The 25986-nt window shown below is 34.6% G+C and overlaps 2 protein-coding genes and 2 pseudogenes across 2 annotated transcripts; 3 read left to right on the top strand and 1 right to left on the bottom strand.

The window, feature by feature from the left end:
- The first annotated feature begins 588 nt into the window (after nucleotides 1-588).
- Nucleotides 589-4703, top strand: LOC132186918 (isoflavone 3'-O-methyltransferase 4). Its single transcript, XM_088517385.1, has 4 exons — nucleotides 589-1108; nucleotides 2024-2334; nucleotides 3039-3103; nucleotides 4163-4703. Exons 1-4 carry the CDS (start codon nucleotides 594-596, stop codon nucleotides 4469-4471), a joined length of 1200 nt encoding a protein of 399 aa, XP_088373511.1. The 5' UTR covers nucleotides 589-593; the 3' UTR covers nucleotides 4472-4703.
- Nucleotides 4704-9540: 4837 nt separating this feature from the next.
- On the top strand, nucleotides 9541-14522 carry LOC132187765 (isoflavone 3'-O-methyltransferase 4-like; annotated as a pseudogene).
- Nucleotides 14523-18978: 4456 nt separating this feature from the next.
- On the top strand, nucleotides 18979-21343 carry LOC132186624 (anthranilate N-methyltransferase pseudogene; annotated as a pseudogene).
- A 2698-nt stretch (nucleotides 21344-24041) lies between these two features.
- On the bottom strand, nucleotides 24042-25612 carry PSI-P (photosystem I P subunit). The gene is made up of 6 exons (XM_059601603.2): nucleotides 25262-25612; nucleotides 24932-25035; nucleotides 24747-24833; nucleotides 24582-24644; nucleotides 24436-24473; nucleotides 24042-24315 (listed from the first exon to the last, which is right to left on the bottom strand). Exons 1-6 carry the CDS (start codon nucleotides 25428-25430, stop codon nucleotides 24258-24260), a joined length of 519 nt encoding a protein of 172 aa, XP_059457586.2. The 5' UTR covers nucleotides 25431-25612; the 3' UTR covers nucleotides 24042-24257.
- Nucleotides 25613-25986: the final 374 nt, after the last annotated feature.

Here is a 25986-nt window from a genome sequence, read left to right as displayed (position 1 = left end):
GATATCATTCTTATTGAGCTCCATAATCCAGGTATTATAGGCATCACATCTGAAACCAATGCTCTTAAATCAAGCTGGCATATATCAGGTATTATTGCCTTAATCCGTTTTTGTTTTTTTCTTTTCTTTTCCAGGTCCGCACAAGAAGATGAGAGAGATTTAAACTAGTGACCTCTGTTTCATAAGGCGTAATTCCAGCCGATAGAACTAGTGCCTTAATTTGAATTTTGAGCTAGAAGTTAAAGCCAAAACAGTACAACAATTTTTATTGCCAAGTTGTAAGATCAACCTTGGCTTTCTTAATTTAATTTGAACAATTTTTCTTTTTTATTTGCCAAACTCATGAGATACCTAATCACATTATAAGACTAAATAAAATATAAAATAATCATAAGAAAGTATGAATTAAACATATAAAATACACACTATAACACACTATAATATATATTTATATATTGTAAATCATCGTTGACAGATTAGAAGGGAAAAAAAAAAAAAAAAAAACTTTGACAAATCTCTAGTAAAACAAAATGCCTATTAAAGTAGTATGAAATTAACCAAACAATTTAAACCCAAGCAGGGGCCAAAACCCCATGGCCGAAAACAGACGCCTCAAGGCAAAGCAAAAGCAAGAGCAAGCGCGGGTCAGTGCATCGTCTTCATCAGCTGATGCCCAAGAATCAATGGAGACCGAAACGCACAAACAACGCAAACAAAAAGAAGAAGAAGATGAAGTCTTCTCCCATGCGATGGAACTGGCGTGCGGGTCAGCGCTGCCCATGGCTATGCACGCAGCCATCGAGCTCGGCGTTTTCGACATCTTGGCAAATGCGGGCCCTGGTGCCAAGCTCTCCGCTGCGGAGATCGCGGCCCAGATGCCCTCCAAGAACCCCGACGCACCCGCCATGCTGGACCGCATCTGCGGCCTACTGGTTCACCACTGCGTGCTTGGTTGCTCTGTGGGTGCTAACGATGACAGCGATGATCATCCTTTCCATAGGTCCTACTGTTTGGGTCCGGTGTCCAAACACTTCGTGCGCAATCAAGATGGGGTTTCCTTGGCGCCCTTGATGGCCTTGATTCATGACAAGGTTTACTTGGATAGTTGGTTAGTCTTATTATTTTATTCCTCTTTCGTTTCTTTTCTTTTTAATGATTCCTGCATTCTAAAATTGGTGTTTGCAATGAAACTAAAATTCATTATATATATCATCATTTATTCGCAATGAAACTGAAATTCACACGCAACTTTTCTTTTCTTTTCCATCATATTTCCTCAGCAAAGCAAAGAAGCATCAAAGTAGTACCCAAAACAAAAATGATATCCTTGTTGGTAATGCATTTAAGTATGGGTGCAAACCCGTCGGGGTCAATGCAGCCCCAGAAAATTCATTAAATTTAGCGAACTAAATCAACCGAAGGAATGAACATATATATAGATATACATATACACATATAAACAAGTGAATTACCTTAAGAGTGTGTCCTGCTTGCGCACAAGGGCGCTTCCCTTCTCTCTTACTGTGTGTCGACCAGACCCTTTTAACTCTGTTCGGACGACGGAAAAAGGAACAGCACGCAATTGTTTGTTAAGCCAAAACACGATCCAGCTTTGATAAATAGTGCCCGCAATCCTTATGCAACCACAAACTATTCAGCCCAGAACCAGATGCCCTTAAATTTTCTTTACTATTCACGCCATTTATTATATTCATTTCTTTCTTGACATAATATGTTTCAAAGTAGTTCCTTTTTAACCAGAAAAATGCTATAGTGTAATAAAAATATCATTTTTGACTCATAAAAGTCCTAAGTAGCCCGAACCTTTATATTGTAATGGAAAATTCGAGGAAGTTTCCAAGAAAAATTACTTGAATCCACAACACATTTGCCTCTATTAAGGGAAAACCCACGAACGAAATCATCATCTTCAGAGGACTTTGTCAGGAAACCAAACATTTATTAATTTTCCTTGATTTTACTCTAATAGTATTATGATATTATTCTCTAAATTGAATGTTAGGTCTCAAGTGAAGGATGCAGTTCTTGAAGGCGGAGTTCCATTTAACAGGGTCCATGGAATGCACGGCTATGAATACGCTAGCAGGGACCCTAGGTTCAGTCAAGTTTTCAACACAGCGATGTTCAACCACACTACCTTACTCGTTAAGAAGATGCTCGAGTCCTATGATGGTTTTGAGAATCTCAAGCAGATCGTTGACGTTGGTGGTGGAATAGGAGTGGCCCTTAGCTTAATCATTTCAAAATACCCCAAAATTAAGGGCATTAATTTCGACATGCCTCATGTTATACAACATGCCCCACCCTATCCTGGTATGTTGTCTGTTCATTAAGTACATTTTTTTTTTAAATAATATTGTTTAAGATATTGTGTTGTTTCTCCCAATGGTAATTTCTGAATTCGTTAAATTGCCTTATCAGATTTTGGGATTAAAATGATAAAAAAAATCGTTGGATATGCAATGAATCAAATGTTTTCCCACTTCAGCTGTTTTAAGTGCAGTTTGCCACATCTCTATTGTTCTGATGATATCTGCAGCCTTCATATTCTCAACGCCCATGTATGATTCAATTCCCCCCCCCCCCCCCCCCCCCAAAAGAAAAAAAAAACCTGTTTCTAAGTTAAAGTAGATGATCTCTTCAACCTTCATAATGTTAATTTCCAAGCAAGAAACAATGTTTTTATGTTGAAGTAGATAGGAGAGAGTGAGAGGGAGGGAGAGATGCCACAAAAAAACTTTTCTAAGTTTAAAGTAGATGGTCTCTGTAACCTTCATATTATCACTTCCCATGTACCATGTCATGCCACAAAAAAATAAAATGTTTTAAGTTATTAGAGAGAAGGCTAAAATCTTGTGGAGACTAATACTATGGAGGTTGATTAGCTAGATCCAGTTAACCAAATCTTACCATACATGAATTGCTAATGAATGGTTGTACTTTTGGGAGTCTAAACAGCTGTTCGCGATTGTTTGACAGAATCTGTAGATTAAAGGGGGTGTTAATTTATCTTGCAGGTGTAAAACATGTAGCTGGAGATATGTTCGAAAGTGTTCCAAAAGGAGATGCCATAATTTTGAAGGTAATTTTTCAATTTTGTATCTTTCTGGCATTGTTCCTTACATTTATTTTTGACTTGAGGTTCATTTTTTTCTTTCGCTTAGAAACATTTAGCAAATAAATTTGTAGCATGGAAAATGATTGTTTGACTGCCCATCTGATTGATGTTCTAATGGCATTACTGCAACAATGCAATAACGACGTCCTGTGTCTTTTAAGCACTATCAACAATTTCTGTAAACTTTGTTGAAACTACGCTTTTCAATATTGGTGATTGGCCCCATAATTTGAGAAAATTGTTTCACTTTTGTCTCTCACCATCTAAATTGGATCTTAAATACTGGAAATGAAAAAAATTATTGAAATCCTCGTTAACAGATTGGAAGGCATTGTTATAAAATTGGTGTTTGCATCTCTTATGGGTTTACCAGAATACTTTGGCAAGATTATTTATTGTTAGTAGGACTACCATTCGATTGTCAGGAACCAAAATGTCTCCCAAATACAATGTCTCCAGGATGTTTTCTCCTATCCTTGAGCTTGAAGAATGACTAATAACTACGTCACTTCTTTTTGTTACCCACATTTGAAGCTGAGAAAGATACGGAAGAGATATAAGAAACTTGGTTAATTTTTGCAAGCTGTTTAATCTTTTTTATTTTTTATTTTTCTACATACATGATGTTTATACTAAAGAAAAAAAAAAAAAAAAAAAAAAAAAAAAAAAAACTCTGCCTGTTTATCTCAAGGGTGGCATTCATGGGATTTGTTGTTTTGACATGATGGTATTTGGTTTGCTAGAATGGGGGAATGTGTGATAAAGGGGTATATTTATTCATCTTTCTCATTTTTGTAACATTTGAGCCTAATTTAGAGGTTGCACAAATTGAAAGTTCGGTGGAGACGTTGCTACAAAGTTGATACTCTAGGTGGTAAAGTATAATTTGCCTTTGATTTTTAACATTATTTTAATGCTTCTCAGCATTATATGCTTTGTCAATAATACTCTGTGCTTAAGAAAGGCGATAAATCTATTTTTTAGAATTCAAATACTAACCGTGAGATTATTTATCTTTGATAGTGGATACTCAATGATTGGGGCGACGATGACTGCGTGAAGATATTGAAGAACTGCTATAGCGCTCTTCCATATGATGGAAAGGTTCTTGCTATGGTGCAAGTTCTTCCAATTTATCCAGAGATTACCACTTATGCAAAGGTTAAATCCCTACTTGATATGCATATGATGATTCAAAAACCGGGAGGAAGGGAGCGACAGCAACATGAATTATTTGAATTGATATATGCAGCTGGATTTAAGAGCATTGGTTTCAATTGTCAAGTCTATAATACGTTTATTATGGAGTTCAACAAGAATGGTATCATATGATGAACACCCATATAGTAGTAAGGTGGTGTAGGGAATATACTTACACACTCTAGTAGCTCTTTTGCCTAATTACTGAGATAAGGCAGCCAATGCAGCTTCTGATGGCATTGTAATATCAGTATGCAGTTTCTGAAGGATTCCTCTTGTTTTTCAAATGGAAGTTGTGTTTAATTACGACTAAATATTACATGGGCTGGTTGAATTCTTTGCCAAGTTCAATTCGGCTTTCACACATTAGCAACTCAGCCGTATAAGTGGTTCAACATGTCATGGGCTTTGTTCCCACGTGAGAAATGTTTAAAGTGATTTATGATCCAATTTTATTATCAAATCTTGAATTTATTTTTTTAGCTCTGTTTCACACTCAATTTTGGCTTTCAATACTTTAAAATTTGGTATTTAATAACAAATTGTTCTTTTTTGAGTAATCTTTCCAAAGCATTCGGCATTGCCTTAATCCGAATTTTGAGCAAGTTATAGCCAAAACATTACGCACAATAAATTTTATTGCGGAGTTGTAGATCTAACTTCACCAATTTTTCTTCTTTATTTGCCAAACTCCTGGGGTACCTACAAAACATGAAAATCACATAATAAGATTAAATAAAATATAAAATAATCCTAACAAAGTATGAATTAAACATATAAAATACATACTGTGACGCGCACATCAGCAAGTACCGAGCTATATAGAACCTGTTCTTAAATGAACAACTTTGAGTTGTTGGATTTTTTTTTTTTTTTTTTTTTTGTGGAAGTCCACATGATGTTTTCAAAACTAGACGTTAACCCCATTTAAATGAAGTTAAAAGACGACGTCATCATCAATTTTTTAACAGTACATTATTAGAATTAATCTTCTATCAGGAGACTTAAGGTGGCCCACATGTCACATATATTATATGTATATAGTATATTATATATAGCTTTTATTAAACAAAAAACTTTGGATAATTAAAGTACTGTTAACTACTAAAGGTGAAAATGTGTTTTATTTTCACCAAGTGTTATCTCCCTTAATGGAACGAAGCAACGTAAGATAAATGGATAGGGGTATTCTTGGCCTATATAAAAGACAAGCCTGTGATATCCATTGATCACATCTTTAACGTGAAAAACATATAAGCCAAAAATCCTTATCTATAACTCTCCAACAAAGTGAGGGTTCTAGGATTGCGAATTGAGGGTTCTGGGATTGTGAATTCAGCAAACATTCAACAAGTATTCAATTCAAGTGTTTAAACAACAATGGCCAGAGGTTAGTATTTCTTTTATGTTTATATAATTTTCTCCCAAATTCTTACATACATATTATGTAGTTTTATTTTACAACTACATAATCTTATCTTATCTTATCTTATCTTATATATATAGTGGACCAATAATTAATAATCTAATGGAACAATAATTAAGCTTTGTCGGCTAAGTTAAGGTTGAAAAGAAGACGTACAACAAAGGAATAGAAAACTTGTGTCAAATCGAGAAGAATTATTTGAATCTACAGATTTTATTTTGTTTTATTACAGAAATAAATTGTTATATGGTTTAATTTTTTTTTTAATTTAAAAGTATAAATAGTATTATGTCATTTTAAACTTTTAAATAAAGTGACAATTAATACACTTATCTCTTTTTTAAAAAAAATCAAATCACTGATATTGCATTAGAAAAAATCAACTGGTCTGATGCTCTTCGTCATTCATTATTCATTTCAATTAAATATTTCACATGTTGAGTCTCGCTTATCAAAAATGGAGTTTGAGAAAGAGCTTTTGTGCTCTTGATCTTTTATCAATGAATTCCGAAAGATTCCCGTTTCAAAAAAAAAAAAAAAATTTGAGTCCATACATGAGAGTGAGTGTTAAAGTGTTGATTAAATTATTAAATAATTTCTTCCTATTAGCTTAAATTTTTAGGACAAATGACGATTTAACATATGTAAGAATTTAATGTCTCATACGACATAAAAAGACTATTAAACTCCAATGTTATAAGGTTATTTAACCATAATCCTATTAAAAGTTTAAAATGATTAATCACAAGTTCAATAGAGATTTTAATAGTTATATCATTATTAAAGGGACTAAAAAAAAATATAAGAGAGACTTATAGCATTACTCGGATGAATGGTGAATTCAAACTGATTTTTTTATATCGCATAGAAAATAAATAAATACTCCAAGCAGGAACACGTGAACCAAGTTGAAAAGGTTTGCTTTTTGTTGTTGTAATGTTTGTCATGAATCCTTGTGGGTCCTACGTAAAGATGAGAGAAAGACTTTCTTTTTTTCTTCTTTCTCTGGTTTTTTTTTGTTTTTTCGCATGGGCTGGTTGAATTCTTTGCCAAGTTCAATTCGGCTTTCACACATTAGCAACTCAGCCGTATAAGTGGTTCAACATGTCATGGGCTTTGTTCCCACGTGAGAAATGTATAAAGTGATTTATGATCCAATTTTATTATCAAATCTTGAATTTATATTTTAGCTCTGTTTCACACTCAATTTTGGCTTTCAATACATCAAAATTTGGTATTCAATGTGAAATAACAAATTGTTCTTCTTTGAGTAATCTTTCCAACGCATTCGGCATTGCCTTAATCCAAATTTTGAGCAACAAGTTATAGCCAAATCAGTACAATAAATTTTACTGCAGAGTTGTAGGATCTAATTTCACCAATTTTTCTTCTTTATTTGCCAAACTCTTGGGGTACCTACAAAAAATAAAAATCACATAATAAGATTAAATAAAATATAAAATAATCCTAACAAAGTATGAATTAAACATATAAAATACATACTATAATAATGCGCACATCAGCAAGAACCGAGCTATATAGAACCTGTGCTTAAATGACCAACTTTGAGTTGTTGGATTGTTTTTTTTTTTTTTTGTGGAAGTCCGCATGATGTTTTCAGAACTAGACGTTAACCCGTTAAACGAAGTTAAAATACGACGTCATCATCAATTTTTTAACAGTACATATTATGGGTTTTATTTTAGAGAAAAATATAAAATGGTCGCTCAAACTATCAGTCATTTGCAATTTAATCTCTCAATGTTCAAAATGTAATAAAGTAGCCCACCAAACTACCAATCAGTTGCAATTTGACCATTCCATTAGTCTGCACCGTTAAAATGGATGAAAAATGTAAAACGACGTCGTTTTAATGATGCTAAGTTACTAAAATGTCCTTTTTAGAAGAAAAAAAAAAGCCCACTGTTTTGCTTTCAAAAAAATCTCTTCCACGACAACCATATCAGACTTCCGTCCATACTGTTTCTCACTTCTTCGTTAGAATCCACTTCGTCTTCTTCATTACTTTAACAATGATTTACTTGCATGAACCGACCGTGGAAGCCCCTCTTCTTGAGTGCCTAGTGCGACGGTGAGAGCCACCACCATTGGAATAGTCTTGCGGCACATGTTGTCAGCCTCACAGGTTAGTTCACGAGCAAAAGTTGAGATTTTTGGGATCATAAATGGCTGGAAATTGTAGGGCACGTCCATCTGGGAAAGCAGGTGAAGAACAGCCTTATGCTAGGGAACCTTGCAATCCATTGGCATGGAATCCGATAGCTAAATACAGCTTAATTTTCATTTTCCTTCTTGAAACAGATTCATATCCATGTATTCATGTATTATAACTTACTTCAACGCATACTCCTTTGTTTGATTTGCTGCAGATTGGAACAGAGGGGGTGACCCAATGTCCAGTATTGCGTGGGGATACCTTCAAATACGAGTTTAAAGTTGATAGGGTAGGTGTTAGAGCCCTTGCAATTGGCTCTGTTTTTCCATTTTTGTTTGTTCCTTTGAATGTCACAGTTTCTGTCTTTGTTTCTCAATCTATGTTTTGGTCATGGGCAGCCTGAAACTTACCTGTACCACGCGCTCTATGGAATGCAAAGAGAAGCAGGGCTTTATGGATCAATCCGTGTTTCTGTTGCCGATGGAAAGACAGAATCATTTTCGTATGATTAGTTAGCACCGTTAGCATCCTTACATTTTGTCGTGGGATTTTGAAGTGGGTCCTGACGAAGAAGACGAAGTGAGGAACAGTTTGGATGGAAGTCTAATATGGTTGTCGTGGATTTTTTTAAAAGCAAAACGACAACGTTTAGTGGACCTTTTTTTAATTTAATTTTTTGTTTTTTTTAAAAAAAATGGCATTTTAGTAACTTAACCTCAACAAAACGACGTCGTTTTGCATTTTTCATCCATTTTGACGATGCTAACTAACGGAGTGGTCAAATTGCAACTAGTTGATAGTTTATGAGGCTACTTTATTACATTTTGAACATTAAGGGACTAAATTACAAATAACTGGTAGTTTGGAGGGCCATTTTATATTTTTCCCTTTATTTTACAACTGCATAATCTAATCTTATCTTATATATATAAGATAAGATTAGTGGACCCATGTCAAACTCAAACTTAAAGATTAGTGGATGCTAAAGATTTTCAAGCTCACCATTGTCCATGGGTATTAAACTTCTATTTTTATAAAAATTTATGATCCATTCAATGAAAAAATATTGATACAAAATTAAGAGATCTATTAATAGAAAAAGAAAATCAAATTAGAGATAATGAGTTAAATTTACGTAAAATGAAAGCAAATATATAATTAATGGAACAATAATTAAGCATTGTCGGCTAAGTTAAGGTTGAAAAAAAGACGTACAACAAAGGAATAGAAAACTTGTGTCAAATCGAGAAGAATTATTTGAATCTACAGATTTTATTTTGTTTTATTACAGAAATAAATTGTTATATGGTTTAATTTTTTTTTTTTTTTTAATTTAACAGTATAAATAGTATTACGTCATTTTAAACTTTTAAATAAAGTGACAATTAATAATACACTTATCTTTGTTTTTTGAAATCAAATCACTGATATTGCATTAATTAGAAAAAATCAACTGGTCTGATGCTCATTGCGTGGCAGAATTAGAACCACCTTCATACGTACGGCTTATAAATCGATAAATATTTGATTAAACTTGCAAATATCTAAACAAATATATATAGAGCAGACTAGCTTCCATCGTCACTCCAAGTTTCTATAATGGCTACCTCTCTAAAGAAATCGACTCCAAAAATTAATGAGAATGAAGATGAGAGCCTCACGTATGCACTACAGGTGGCGGGCTCCCTTGTGGTGCCCATGACCTTGCGATCGGCCTTGGAGCTTGGCGTTTTTGAAATTCTAGCAAAAGCGGGTCCGGGAGCCAAGCTCTCCCCTACACAAATTGTTCAACAGATGCCAACCAAGAACCCCGAGGCACCCACGATGTTGGACCGTATTCTGAGGATGCTGGCCACCCCACTCTCTGCTTGGTTGCTCTGTGGCTACTGATGACTCTGAATCTTTGCAGAGGCTTTATTTGTTTAGGGATGTGTCTAAACACTTCGTCTGCAACGAAGATGGTGTCTCTTTGGGACCTCTCATGGCCTTGATTCACGACAAGGTCGTCTTAGATAGCTGGTCTGTTTTCTATTTTCACCTCCACTTTTTCTTCTTTTCCCATCTTTTTCTGTTCATAATTAGTTTGTTTTCTTCTTTTGTTTATTTTTTTACCAAAAAAATAAAACTAACTAGTCGACGATCTTTCATCATATTGGTATAATGGACATGTGAATCCATCATTGAATTGGTAAAAGGTATGATTAGAAAATTGTTAGGAGAAAGATGTGTAACATGACTTTTCTTTAAAATAGGTGGACCAAATAAATTCAACATATATACTAACTATCCTTCCTAGTAGGTGAGATAAATTAACCGGGTCCTTCTCAATAAATTTTTTTTTTTTTTTTTTTTTCGGATAATGATACTGATCTCATTAAAAGATGAAAGTCAAAAGCATGACGTTTATACAACACAGAGCAACATAAAACTATGTCAAATCTTAACCAAAGCCAAGACTGCGACTTCACCAACCTGCTAACCTATGTCTAATGTTAAATCTTTCGATACTAGATCAGATCTGCTCCAAGCAGATTCTAACAAATACATAGGTGTAGCCCATAACTAAACCCCCACAACACAAGGCCAGGGGACTAACTCATATCCACAACCCAATAGGCCAAGACGCCTTATTAAAAGAAAAAAAAAAAAAAAAATTACCGCTAACCGATGTACAAATACATTTAAGTAATAGATTAACTTCGAGCAAACTAGATTTAGGGCATGGGTAGCTAAAAAACAATAACAAAATAGAAAAATAAATAAATAAAAACAAAATAAAATAAAATAAAATAAAATAAAAAACATCACAAGCAGCAGCGGAGGAGCACGGCATCGTAAACATCCCCAAGAAGATGCACCAAGGCTAATGAAGACAATCAGATCTAAGAAAGAGAAAATTAGATTTGGATCTAGATTTAGATTTACAACTTAGATCTAAAAATACACCCGCCAAAAACAGAAACCAGAGAAGACACCGAGCACTGCTGCCAAAGAAGGGGGAGGAGGGAAGATCTAGATCTAAATCTAGATCTTATCTCCTTAAAGCTTTCATTTTTTGTTGCTTGAAGGAAGAGAGGAGGAGATGGTTTCTAGAGAGAAGGCAGAGTCTCTCTCCGTTGAAACGGTTTTCTGAAAGATAACAATTTCAATTATAATTTCTCAATATTCGTCCTAATTAAGTGCCTTTCTCTCTCTCTCTCTCTCTCTCTCTATCTTTACTATAAGAAGTTAGTCTCGCCTAGAAAAAAAAAAAAAAAAAAAAAAAGTAGTTTATGGATAAATTAATGACAAAGTTTTCTTCCAAAATTGATTGGATAGGAATGACATAATTGGAATAAATTTTATTAAAATAGTATGTGGTCATCCAACTTTGCATTTGTTTCTTACATACAAAATAGACACATAGCATTTTTATAGATTGAGTTGGAAAAAATCTTTGTCCATGTATAAATATGCTGTTAAATTACCATTTGCCCCCCAAAAGCTTAAAATGATAGGAAAAAAGTAAATTTAATAATTTAATGAATACTTTACATCCCTTACGCGTGGGCTTAAAACCTCTTTTAATAGATGAGACTCAACACATGGAATATTTAATTTAAATGGGGTGAATTGATTGAATCAAGATTCGAACTCATGACCTCTAACTCTGATACCATGTTAAGCTTTTGGAACAAATGGTAATTTAAAATGATATCAGAGCCAGAAGTTCTAACTTCGAACGTTGTCTTCGTCATTTATTACTCATTTCAATTAAATATTCCACATATCTTCAAAAAAAAAAAAAAATTAAATATTCCACATGTTGAGTCTCACTTATCAAAAATGGAGTTTGAGTAAGAGCTTTTGTGCTCTTGATCTTTTATCAATGAATTCCGAAAGATTTTCGTCCAAACAAAAAAATGAATTTGAGTCCACACATGAGAGTGAGTGTTAAAGTGTTAATTAAATTATTAAATGATTTATTCCTATTAGCTTAAATTTTTAGGACAAGTGGCGATTTAACATATGTAAGAATTTAATGTCTCATACGACATAAAAAGACTATTAAACTCCAATGTTATAAGGTTATTTAATCCTAATCCTATTAAACTTATTAGGTTATTTAATCTATTTGTCAAATAAGAGAAGCGGTTTTTTTTTATCTATACCCTATAAATTTACACAAAATATATCCATAAGTTTGGTGTAACTAATTAAGATGGTTAAGTGAAAGAACCTGTTTTGTGGTGTTTATACTTTCAAAATATAATAAATCATGATAATTAAGATGTTAGAATCTATAGAATATTAAGTTTACATGTATCAGAGACTAAGTTGTAACTTTCATGAATTTCTATTGTACCAATATATTATTTTATACGTTCGTATATTCTTATGCAAATCTGTTATAGAATTTATTTGTAATTAATTATGGTATGACCTTTTGAATTTTTCAATTGTCACTGAGCCGATGTTCATGATTTTTGTGCGAACTGTAACATCTGTATACCCTATGATTTTAACGTGTTTGAAACTTATTACTATATAGAACTATTATTTTTATACCCTATAAAACATAAAGGTGAAAGATTTTTTATTTTTATTTTTTTTTTTTTGAGTGTTTTGTTTTTGTTTTTTGTTTTTTGTTTTTTTTTTTTAATTGGTGTTGCAAGTTTTTTTTTTAATTAATTAATTAGTGTTGCAAGTTGTTTGTTAATGTTTTGACTTTTTTAGTAGAAAGAAAAACAAAAAAAAAAAAAAAAATTAAGAGTGGATTATCAAACAATTTTTTTAAGCTAGTCCACTTGTTTCTGAAAATATTGCACAGTTATGCCTAAAGTACTGCTTTTGGTGTGTAAAGTTATCGGGGTGGGTTTTTTTTTTTTTTTTTTTTTTTGACATATCCGCACAAGAAAAGGATGAGAGGGGATTTGAACTAGTGACCTCCGCTTCATGAGGCATGGTCCACAGTCGATTAAGCTATCCATTGGGGACAGCAGTATGGTTATTAACCACTAATAATCATATAATCACATAGGCCAATTGCAGTTAGTGATTTTAATGGTAGGCAAAAGTAGTTAATAACTGTAAACCTATATATATATATATATATATATATATATATATAATAACAAACTACAATTATTTGTTCCGCCATTTAATGATTCAATAGATATTTTTGAGTTTAAATGTTTAAATCCATCACATATTTGAAATAACAATATCGTTAAACCCAACCCCCTTATATTACAATATTAATGTTTTCGAGTTTAAACTGTGAATTGGGATAAACAAATTAATTAGATCATAATTCGAACATGTAGGCTACCTCTTCCACTACCTAATCTCTCTATCATTCATGTGAGCTTTGCTTGTCCTACAATTTGCGTTGGGGGATTGCTCTTGTGTCTGTTTATAATTAAGTGATTTTGACAAAATTAACCTAATACTAAATAAATAAATATAACTATATATTGCAAGATTTTTGTTTTACTTATAGTAGTTGTCGTCATTGTTGAGAAACATCATGTGGTGCATGGAATAGATAGTGTAGCGAATTCCAAACTACTCAAGTTTAATTGTTCTAGATTCTGGTACATTCTTTTATGAATTTATTGTGAAACTCATGATATATATATAGTTAAGATCTTGGAATTTATATAATATTTGTAGATTTATTTAAAAAGTATTGCTCGTACAATCTAGTACTTGTGCTGATTCTGGTCCAAATTCATTGATAGGTCCCAAATGAAAGATGCAATTCTTGAGGGAGGAGGAATTGCGTTCAACAGAGCTCATGGCATGCAGGCCTTCGAGTACGCCAGGTTGGAGCCCAGGTTCAACCAGGTTCTTAACGCAGCCATGGCCAACCACTCAGCCATTGTTATTAAGTACATCCTTGACTCCTACAAAGGCTTCCAGCAACTCAAGCAATTGGTTGATGTCGGCGGCGGTCTAGGAGTCACTCTCAACGTGATCACTTCCAGATACCCCCATATCAAGGCCATTAATTTCGACTTGCCCCATGTCATACAACATGCCCCACATTATCCTGGTTAATTTGCTCTTCTTTTATATATATATATAATGTTCTTCATAAGCTATATATATTTGTGTGTGGGGGGATAAAGAGAGGTGTTAATTAATTGGTGTTGCAGGTGTGGAACATGTCGGGGGAGACATGTTCGAAAGCGTTCCTAAGGGGGATGCCATTTTTATGAAGGTGGGTTTGATTGATTTGTGTACTTTTTGTATATGAGTTGAAGAGAAATGGTGTTATAATTTGGATACATTTTGTAGTGGATACTCCATGATTGGAATGATGAAAAGTGCTTGAAGCTGTTGAAGAACTGCTACGAGGCTACACCAATGATGGAAAGGTGATTGTTGTGGATGCAGTTCTTCCAATTATGCCTGAGAATAGCACTTCTATGAAGTGCAACTGTCAATTGGATGTGAACGTGATGACTCATGTTACCCCAGGAGGGAAGGAAAGGACGGAAGCAGAATTCATTGCCTTGGCAACCAAAGCAGGGTTTAGTGGCATCAGATTTGAATCTTTTGTCTGTAATTATTGGGTTATGGAGTTCTTCAAGTAGATTGCTTGCTTGTAATATTAATTTGGAAATCTATCGTTTCTTGTCCAAACACTTTAAATAAAAATGCTTATGAAAAGTTGAAATAAGAATTGCGACTTCAAATTAGCTGCAGTTGATATATATATATATACATAGCTTATAGATCTAGTATAATGTAGGCATGACATATCAGTCTAATGAAATGATAATAAAGCCATCAATTTAGAGATTAACCTGAAATGAGTGATTCATGCTGCTTGACTGCCAACCTCTTTCATGCCCAAGTCAAGCAAAGGGTCTCTTCGCGCGCCGCTTGTTAAAATTGGATGAGATAAGAGTTGAGTATTTAAAATTACTTGTCAACATCGTAAAAGAAAAATAAAATCTTTGACAAATCTCTCGTATAACAAAGTGCCTATTAAAGTAGTTTGAAATTTCAAACTACTTTAACAGGCACTTTGTAAATCATCGTTGACACCTCTTAAGGGTGTTGGTTTACTGTTCAACAGACACCCTTATTATAGGGGTGTTGGTTCCACTAAATGAGACGCCTTGAAATGTCGTTTTCTTACAAGGCGTCACTAAATCTGAAATTTTTTGTAGTGAAATTAACCAAACGCCAGCAATAAGGGATGCATCCATATAAGTGGAAATATTATTATGAATTGTTTTTAAAAAAAAAAATGTTATACATACTTTAAAGTGTTTACTCTCAAGTGCTCACTTCCTGAAATACTGAAAATCACTATTAAATGAAATAATAAACAAAAGTACATCTAGTATTTATCGTTAAAAAAAAAATTATAGTTTTTTCACGAAAAATACGAGGAAAGAGAGAAAAACTGAAAGAGAGCGGCAAAAGTGGGGAGAAGTCATGAGGGACGACATAGTAAACACAAATTTTCAAAAGTTGTTAATTATTAAGTTATTATGATAACTATACAAAATTAATTTCTTTATAACGATAAATGTTGAGGTAGGTCATTTTACCATTATTTGGTGAAAAATTGATCAACGAAAACTACCTGAGAATTTTCTTAATTACTTGTAGAGATTATTAATAAAAAATTATTTAAGCAAACGAAACTAGAAAAAAAAATAATAAAAAAAAAATTTACATCTAGAAAGTCGTTTGATTTGAATTCACCCAACATAAATTCTTCATTTCTCAAAATCAAATAGACACCATTAAAAAAAAAAAAAAAAAAAACTGCTACTAGAATTTTCAGGTGTTCATCCCTTAGCATTTTCTTTGTTCATTTGCTATTTTTTTTGTTTAAAAAAAACAAGTGGATGTGAATGTGCCACATAAACAATAATGCTAAGAGATTAACATTTGAAAATGCTGAGTAATATTTCTCTTTCTTTTTTTTTTTTCTTTTTTTTTTTTGGAATTTGCTCTTCCTCCTTCAACCACGGCTCATTTCTTGGCTTTTGGCCCAAGATACAAAGAATTGGGCCATTTTTTACCCAAAGGAATTTGACCCAAGATAGCAAAGGAATTGGGCCATTTTGTACCCAAACATTTCTTGGCTTTTGGCCCAAGATACAAAGGAATTTGCTCTTCCTCCTTCAAGCCACATCTCTATTGTTCTGATATCTGCAACCTTCCTATTCTCAATGCCCATGTATGATGCCCAAAAAAAAAAAAAAAAAAAAAAAAAAACTGTTTCTAAGTTAAAGTAGATGATCTTTGCAACCTTCATAATGTTAATTTCCATGTGCCCTGTCAGGCTACCAACAAACAATGTTTTTATGTTAAAGTAGATAGGAGAGAGTGAGAGGGAGTGAGAGATGCCACAAACAAACTTTTCTAAGTTTAAAGTAGATGGTCTCTGTAACCTTCATATTATCAATTCCCATGTACCATGTCATGCCACAAAAAAATAAAATGTTTCTAAGTTATTAGAGAGATGGCTAAAATCTTGTGGAGACTAATACTATGGAGATTGATTAGCTAGATCCAGTTAACCAAATTTTACAATACATGAATTGCTAATGAATGGTTGTACTTTTGGTTTTGGGAGTCTAGACAACTGTTTGCGATTGTTTGACAGAATCTGTAGATTAAAGGGGGTGTTAATTTATCTTGCAGGTGTAAAACATGTAGCTAGAGATATGTTCGAAAGTGTTCCAAAAGGAGATGCCATAATTTTGAAGGTAAATTTTCTAATTTTGTATCTTTCTGGCATTGTTCCTTACTTTTATTGTTGACTTAAAGACTCATTTTTCTCTTTCGCTTAGAAACATTTAGCAAATAAATTTGTAGCATGGAAAATGATTGTTTGACTACCCATCTGATTGATGTTGTAATGGCATTACTGCAATAATGCAATAACGATGTCCTGTGTCTTTTAAGCGTTATCAACAATTTCTGTAAACTTTGTTGAAATTAAGCTTTTCAATATTGGTGATTGGCCCCATAATTTGAGAAAATTGTTTCACTTTGTCTCTCACCATCCAAATTGGATCTTAAATACTGGAAATGAAAAAATGATTGAAATCCTCGTTAACAGATTGGAAGGCATTGTTATAAAATTGGTGTTTGCATCTCTTATGGGTTTACCAGAATACTTTTGCAAGATTATTTATTGTTAGTAGGGCTACCATGCGATTGGCAAGAACCAAAATGTCTCCCAAATACAATGTCTCTAGGATGTTTTCTCCTATCCTCAACTTGAAGAATGACTAATAACTACGTCACTTCTTTTTGTTACCCACATTTGAAGCTCAGAAAGATACGGATGAGATATAAGAAACTTGGTTAATTTTTGCAAGCCGTTTAATCTTTTTTATTTTTTATTTTTCTACATACGTGATGTTTATACTAAGGAAAAAAAATAACTCTCCTGTTTATCTCAAGGGTGGCATTCATGGGATTTGTTGTTTTGACATGATGGTATTTGGTTTGCTAGAATGGGGGAATGTGTGATAAAGGGGTATACTTATTCATCTTTCTCATTTTTGTAACATTCAAGTCTAATTTAGAGGGTGCACAAATTGAAAGTTCGGTGGAGACGTTGCCACAAAGTTGATACTCTAGGGTGGTAAAGTATAATTTGCCTTTGATTTTTAACATTCTTTTAATATATGCTTCTCAGCATTATATGCTTTGTCAATAATACTCTGTGCTTAAGAAAGGTAATAATCTAATTTTCAGAATTCAAATACTAACCATGAGATTATTTATCTTTGATAGTGGATACTCAATGATTGGGGCAACGATGACTGCGTGAAGATATTGAAGAACTGCTACAGCGCTCTTCCATACGATGGAAAGGTTCTTGCTATGGTGCAAGTTCTTCCAATTTTTCCAGAGATTACCACTTATGCAAAGGTTAAATCCCTACTTGATATGCATGTGATGATTCAAAAACTGGGAGGAAGGGAGCGGCAGCAACATGAATTATTTCCATTGGCATATGCAGCTGGATTTAAGAGCATTGGTTTGAGATGTCATGTCTATAATACCTGGATTATGGAGTTCAATAAGAATGATATGATATGATGACATCCATATAGTAGTAAGGTGGTGTAGGGAATATACCTTTTGTAGGAGCTTACACACTCTAGTAGCTCTTTTGCCTAATTAGTGAGATAAAGCCAACCAATACAGCTTCTGATGGTAACATTGTAAGTAATATCGATCAGTATGCAGTTTCTGAAGGCTTCCTTTAGTTTTTTCAATTAATGAAACTTGTGGTACGCCTGAATATTTCTATTAGATTTGCATTGTAGGGATAATGTCATAATGACATAGAAGCGGTAATTTATAGGAGTAGATTGTCATTTATCAAAAAAACAACAAAAAAAACCGTATTTAATCAACATGCATGCAGCAGATATAATCATGCAACGCGTAAGTTTTTTTTATTACGAGATGAATATATATATATATATATATTGACATGTCTCAACTATTGACTATCACTTTATGAGGTGTGGCTCCCAGTCGATGGACTTCCACTTTAAATAGTATTGTTGTGTTTCAACAAGTTAAATTATTGTGTATTTTGATATATAGTGAGATAATAAAAGAAGTTTCGTTTTGAGGGGGGAGGGGGAATTCAAATTTTATTTCTATGTTTTTACACGTTATTTCAATTTAATAAGAGCTGATTTTTATTGTCACGATAGTTATATTGTAATTCTTTGGGAAATAAAAAATAAATAAAAAATAAAAAAATAAAAATCTGAAAGGGAGTCATGATAAAAGTGGGAAGAGAAGTGATGAAGATAGTGAGTAAAATAGTTAAAAGAAAAACAAATTAACTGATTCATCAAGATTTATAATGTTTAACTAATTCATCTTTGTTACCTAAAACCAAATTAACTGATCTTTTTTATAACGCATAGGAAAAAAAAAAGAGATTTTTTAAATAAGCCAAGAACGTACAGACGCCAGAAGGCAAATTAGCAAAAGCAAGAGCAAATTCGGGGCAGTGCATCGTCTTGTTCAGCTGAACAACAAAAATCAATGGGGAGCAGAAGCCCCGCACAACTCCAACCAAAACAAGAAGAAGATGAAAATGAAGTCTTCTCCCATGCCATGGAACTAGCGTGCGGATCAGTGCTGCCTCGAGCTCGGCGTTTTCGACATCTTGGCCAATGCGGGCCCTGGTGCCGAGCTCTCCGCTGCGGAGATCACGGCCCAGATGCCCACCAAGAACCCCGATGCACCCGACATGCTGGAACGCATCTGCGGCCTACTGGTGTACCACTGCGCGCTTGGTTGCTCTGTGACTGTGGATGTTAACGCTGGCGGTGATGGGTTCCGTAGGCTCTACTCTCTGCTTCCGGTGTCCAACTACTTCGTGCCCAATCAAGATGGGGTTTCCTTGGCGCCCTTGATGTCCTTGAATCATGACAAGGTTTACTTCGATAGTTGGTTAGTCTTATTATTTCATTCCTCTTAATTTCTTTTCTTTTCATTTTTCATTCTGTTTTTAATGATTCCCTGTACTTGTTTAATTTAGTCTTAACAATTCTTTTGCAATCTTTATATATGGAATATTGCATTCTGTTTCCTTCTTGAATCCACATTAATACATTTGCCTCTATTAAAGAAAAACCAAATAATATTTCGATCTTCATTTTCCGAAGAACGAAATCATCATCATCTTCACATTAGAGGACTTTGTCAGGAAACCAAATATTTCTTCATTTTCCTTGATTTTGCTCTCATATTATTACGATATTATTCTCATTATTAGCATCATAATCTATTTTAATTTTTCATTAATAGCAGCATTTCCATTATAAGTTGTAATCTCTTCTATATAAGCATGTAGTTGTGGTATTGCCAATTAGAAGATCGAGAAATACAAAAATTACTAAGTCATTTGGAGATTAATCCCTTTGAAAGTCCAATCCCCACCAAGTGATTAATTCATGGCTTATTTTCCTTTATTTTCTATCAAACTTCCTTTCAGAAAGCTAGCTTGTTGATTAGTTAAGATATTCGCATTTGCCTCAAATCGCTGTTTAATTTGAATTATTGAATGTAATCCCTTCGGCCTCTTTTCCCCGCCTCGTTATCACCATTGTTACTTATTAGCAATGTATAGTTGGGGTCGATTGTTTGGCATATTGTGCAAGTTATGCAAATGTGTAAAGAATGGGGATTTTTTAAAGTCATGCATACTAGTATGTATTATCAATCTAGTGAAGGAATGCTCGTCAAATGTCCTACTATAGTGGTCCAACACCTACCTCAAAGGCATAACTTGGATGCTCCATGCTAGTCCCATGTCAGAAATTGTTCCTAGAATTTATTAAATTTTGTGATGGCGGCCAACTTCATTGTTAAATTGAATGCTAGGTCTCAACTGGAGGATGCAATTCTTGAAGGCGGAGTTCCGTCTAACAGGGTTCATGGAATGCACAGCTATGAATATGCTAGCACGAACCCTTTGTCCAGTCAAGCTTTCAACACAGCTATGTTTAACCACATGACTACCTTACTTGTTAAGAAGATGCTCGAGTTCTATGACGGTTTCAAGGACCTCAAGCAGATCGTCGATGTTGGTGGTGGATTCGGAGTGGCCATTCGCTTAATCATTTCAAAATACCCCATATTAAGGTCATTAATTTCGACATGCCTTATGTCATATAACATGCCCCACCCTATCCTGGTATGTTGTCTGTTCATCAAGTACGTTTGTTTTTTCAAATAATATTGTTTAGGATATTGTGTTGTTTCTCCCAATGGTAATTTCTGAATTCAATGATCAAAAAATCGTTGAAGATTTAATGAATCCAATGTTCAATTGTTTTAACTGCAGTTCGCCACATCTCTGTTGTTCTGATGTCTGCAACCTACATATTCTCAATGCCCATGTATAATGCCAAAAAAAAAAACAACTGTTTCTAAGTTAAAGTAGGTGATCTATGCAACCTTCATAATGTTAATTTCCATGTGCCCTGTCAGGCTACCAACAAACAATGTTTTTATGTTAAAGTAGAAGGAGAGAGTGAGAGGGAGGGAGAGATGCCACAAAAAAAAACGTTTCTAAGTTTAAAGTAGATGGTCTCTGTAAGTTTCATATTATCAATTCCCATATACCATGCCGTGCCACAAAAAAATAAAATGTTTCTAATTTATTAAAGAGATGGCTAAAATCTTGTGGAGACTGTGGAGATTGATTAGCTAGATCCAGTTAACTAAATTTCACTATACATGAATTGCTAATAATGGCTGTTCGCGATTATTTGACAGAGTCTCTAGATTAAAGGGGGTGTTAATTTATCTTGCAGGTGTGAAATATGTAGCCGGAGATATGTTCGAAAATGTTCCGAAAGGAGATGCCATACTTTTGAAGGTGAATTTTGTATCTTTCTAGCATTGTTCCTTAATTTTACTGGTGACTTGAGGCTCATTTTTCTCTTTCGCTTAGAAACATTTAGCAAATCAATTCGTAGCATGGAAAATGATTGTCTTGACTACCCATCTGATTAATTGATGTTGTAATGACATTACTGCAACTAGGCAATAACAATGTCCTCGATCTATATATTCAGGGATGAGGTACAACACATTTTATGATTCTTTAAGCACTATTAACAATTTCTGTAAACTTTGTTCAAATTACACTTTTCAATATAGATTGGCACCATAATTTGAGAAAAATTGTTTCAATTTGTCTCTCACGATCCACTTTAGATCTTAAATAACGGAAATGAAAAAATTATTGAAATACCCTTTAACACAAATTATCCAATCCTGCAAACCACAAAGCAGACTTCGGTTTTTATAACCCATCACTTTTGGCTTCCCTTCTGCCATTGCTGCCACCACTGGGTTTTTCATCGCCAGATCAATCCAGTGACCTTCTCATCCCCAACCCAGTAAAGTTAAGTTCAAATTCAAGCGGTTGAAAATGATTTATGGTAGTTTAGTTCATTTTAAAATTGGTTGATAGAGTTACACATTTTCCCTTAGATCTCAATGACTAGTTACTTCGCAGCTAACTCTTCAAAAGGCTTTGCCAACCAAATGGAACTGAGAACCACCTTTGTGAATGATGATTGGGGGTGGGGGTGTTATCTTACGTGGAAGCAGATTGTGACTCAGAAGGCATAGTTAAAAATAAATAAATAAAAGTTCTTGCACCTCTTTCTTGCTTTAACGGATAACTTTGGCATGAATATTGTCAGTAGGGGCTACCATGTGATTGGCTGGAACCAAAATGTCTCCCAAATCCCATATCTATAGGATGTTTTCTCCTATCCTTGAGATTGAAGAATGACTAATAACTTTTAATATGTGACGCGCCACTTTTCTTTATCACCCACTAGTTCAGAAAGATACGGGTGAGATATAGGAAGCATAACTAATTTTTCCTAGCAGTATAGTATGTTTATTATTTTTCTACATAACATGATGTTTCAATTAAAGGAAAAAAGAACTGTGTCTGCTTATCTCAAGGGTTGGCATTCATGGGGTTTATTGTTTTGACATGATGGTATTTGGTTTGCTAGAATGGGGAACGTGTGATGACAAAGTATTTAGTCATCTTTCTCATTTTTGTTACATTCAAGCCTAATTTAGAGGGTGGGGGACACATTACATCAACTTTTTTGAAAGAGTGTCAATTATGTAAATTGAAAGTTCGGTGAGAACATTGCCAAAAATATGATAATCTAGGGTGGTAAATTATAATTTGCCTTTGATTTTTTTAATATTCTTTTAATGCTTTTCAGCATTATATGCTTAAGAAAAGGTGATAATCTATTTCATAATTCAATAACTAACCACGAGATTATTTATATTTGGTACGTAGTTGATACTTAATGGAAAAGTAATTGTTATGGCGCAAGTTCTTCCCCATTTTCCAGATATTACCAGTTCTTACGCAAAGGTAAAATCCCTACTTGATATGCTTATGGTGACTCGAAAACCGTGAGGAAGGGAGCGGATGGAACATGTACCACTGGCAGTTGCAGCTGGATTTGAGAGCATTAGTTGGACATGGCATGTCTCTGATACCTGGATTATGGTGTTCAATAAGAAATGGTTTTGACATCCATAGGGAATATACCTTTTGTTGGAGCTTACACTCTAGTACGTAGCTGTTTTGCCTAATTTCTGCGTTAAGGCAATTAAGGAATGCAGTTTCTGATGGTATTGTGATATCAGTATGGAATAGTTCATTTGTAAACATCAGATCATGAAAATATTCTTAGTAAACAAGCTTATTACACCCTGGCATCTTCCATTAAATTATGCAGCACCTGCATCCTACGATGTGAATGGAATTTCCAATGCCCAGATTTGTTATGGGAACCTGTTTGTGGTTCTTTTTAATGAAATGAGTTTTAGCTTTCTCTGTTTTTATTGTAACTGTGGCATTTTGTTCTAAACTCTCTAATCAGCCATTACGTAGTGCAATTACGCTACATACCTAGAAAGTGAGTCTTTTACAACTATTAAGTGCACATGTTTGGAAGTGTTTGATCAGGTAAAAGTCAGATTGTGGTAGGAAATGAGTCACTCGTTGATGAGAGGGTTTGAATGACCATAAGCTTTCATTCAAGAACTCGTCTGCATTTATTATAACTTGGGTGGTTTTCAAGTATCATAAACGCCCAGATCTTCAGAGCTTGCTATTAGTGAAGCTTCTGTTGACATCATCAACTGTGATTGATCAGCCTAGATCTTGTTTATTTTATACATAAAATTCTTGGGTTTTGCGCTGAAATCAGGTGGCAAACTTTATTTGTTCAATACTTTGCTCGGTATGCACAATGATTGACATGTTTTCCAGCTGCAGACAGCAGTATAAAACTTCATAGATGCTCAAAATCCTCTCAACTTACTACATTTACTCTAATTATTCTTGAGGAATTGTTGCAGCTTATCATAGTGACTTTATAATATCTCCAGCTCCTTCAGCTTCTCTCATTCTCCCTTGCTTTCTCTTGAAATGAAGTGAATTATTTCTTGAGCTTATATCTCTAAGCCAGCAAATAAAAAAAAGTTGAAAGAAAGTTCGTGTGAATCTGTGCATTATTCCAGTAAATAGTTCTAGCTCTTCCAAGTAACATGAGAAAGGAATTGATTGGCACTAAAGGGGGAAATGTAATATAATAGTTACATGCATATTCAAGAGAAGGTACATATTACATGGGTTAGAAGCTTATGCCAACAGAAGGATCCATGGTCTTAACGACAATGCTGCAAGATATATATATATATATATGCTTCGAAGCCCAAACGTTCACCTCATCTCAGCAGCATTCCCTATTGGTGTTCCTCTAGCTGCTCCCAATTATATCCTTATAAGTATCTTTTACCTTCTGTATCAAAACTTCCCTGAAATTCAAAGAAGTACAGTGAAAAATCTCTCATGAAAAAATTCTTAGAGAGGATAGAATAGCATGCTTTAGAACCGAGTTTTTGGTGGTAGAGTCCAAAGGGCAAATAGAAACTTACCTGTCTGGTTTGAAAATCAGGTTCTTGTATGCAAACCACTGCAACGAAAGACATGAAAGGTGGATGCATAAGAAACAGAGGAAAATCACAGAAATTCAAGGTTAAACACTCTGTATGATGCATAAACAGCAGCGTATTCAACTTACCCCAGAATAGCCAATGCCTACAAGCTCAAGAACCCCAGGAACAAGAGGAAGCCTATCAATTGCCTGTTACAAGTGATCCACATCTCTCAGAAACCTTTTCACAAACACAATAACAACAAGTGAAAATGATGATAAGGTAGAAATGGCCAATTTGGAGAACCTCACCGAGATCAGCCCAGTGGATCCCCAGAGCGCAACCACCCCAGCTACTGCAAGTGAACTCACTGCATATTTATCTTCAACTTTGTCCCACTGTGCATGCAACAGATCAGCGATTCATGAATTCAGGTTAACAAAACATACCCCAAAATTCCTTTACTACAAAAAGAGAATGATAGCTCAATCCTTACAGCTTCTTGAACTGTTTTGACAATCTCTGGCAGCTCAGCTGCTGCAACTTCTGCTGGTGCCTCTCCAGTGGCCATGGCCATCACATTGCGAGCAATCTTACGGCCTGAAAGCATGTTGGCCAGTAACTTAATTAGCGCATGACCATCCTACCTATAAATTCTAAGATGTAGTATTTGAAAGATGGGTTCTGACCCCAATGCACAAAAGCTCAATTATGCAGAAAATTATACCAAAACCAAATTGCTGGTTAAGTAGAAACCCTTCAAAGATAACCTAATAGTATGCATAATGGTAGTAGCAACATCGATAAAGCATGAATATTGACTCACAATAAGCAGTGCTCTTCCATGGTCGGTTCTGTGACTGCATAGGTGGTGGAGGCAGAGTGGGAAGGGTCACACATTGTGGCGATGCAGCAGCCGATTGGCGAGGAGCCTTGGCATCGACAAGGGTGGATGAGGAGGAGAGTGCAAGTGTGGAGGAGGAAGTTGAGGCCATGATTACCGAACCCCTTACAGGTTGTACAGTTTTTGTCCTGTGAGAGAGTTTCTGAGGCCACTAGGGAGGAAAATGGAGAAAGGAAGCAATTAATCTAGTGAGTTTTTGTTTGTTTTTTTGTGGGTTGTGATAATATTTGCAAGGAAAAGTGGAGATACGTCCTCCTACGTTGGAGCTGGAGAACCACTCATTTCCATTTTCATGTGGATAGTGTGCTGACATGGGCGCAGGATAGGCAATTTATGGTGTTGTTCCAAAAGCCTTTGATCATGTTATCTCTCTGGGTAGGCCCAAAATATCTCTACAACACCCTGCCCCCATGGAATTACCAATTGTAGCACTGCATTTTCTGATAAATTACTTCCCCTGCATCCCAACTTGCTTGGTAAACACTCCCAAAAAGGCATCTCATTTTTGGATCAATCTCTTACCCACTATGTGTGGCACTCAGTGGCAGTGTCGCCCCTCGTGGTTGTTTCTATGAGATGAGATATTTAGTCCCTACACGCTCGTCGCGTTATATTCGTTCGTTTGTTTTTTCGAGAAGTAAGAATTC

This window comes from Corylus avellana, chromosome 6, assembly GCF_965113065.1.
Source record: "Corylus avellana chromosome 6, dhCorAvel1.hap1.2, whole genome shotgun sequence".
NCBI lineage: Eukaryota > Viridiplantae > Streptophyta > Magnoliopsida > Fagales > Betulaceae > Corylus > Corylus avellana.
Note: the sequence above shows the minus strand (reverse complement) of the source record. Positions and strands in the feature narration are given on the sequence as shown.

What these genes read in the sequence shown, in the direction of transcription:
- LOC132186918 (XM_088517385.1), top strand. Translation starts at nt 594, where the DNA reads ATGGCCGAAAACAGACGCCTCAAGGCAAAGCAAAAGCAAGAGCAAGCG. An exon ending in ACATGCCCCACCCTATCCTG is followed by an intron (nt 2,335 to 3,038) that starts GTATGTTGTCTG and finishes TTTATCTTGCAG; the next exon opens with GTGTAAAACATGTAGCTGGA. An exon ending in GAGATGCCATAATTTTGAAG is followed by an intron (nt 3,104 to 4,162) that starts GTAATTTTTCAA and finishes TATCTTTGATAG; the next exon opens with TGGATACTCAATGATTGGGG.
- PSI-P (XM_059601603.2), bottom strand. Translation starts at nt 25,430, where the DNA reads ATGGCCTCAACTTCCTCCTCCACACTTGCACTCTCCTCCTCATCCACC. An exon ending in ATGGAAGAGCACTGCTTATT is followed by an intron (nt 25,036 to 25,261) that starts GTGAGTCAATAT and finishes ACATGCTTTCAG; the next exon opens with GCCGTAAGATTGCTCGCAAT. An exon ending in CTGATTTTCAAACCAGACAG is followed by an intron (nt 24,316 to 24,435) that starts GTAAGTTTCTAT and finishes TTTGAATTTCAG; the next exon opens with GGAAGTTTTGATACAGAAGG.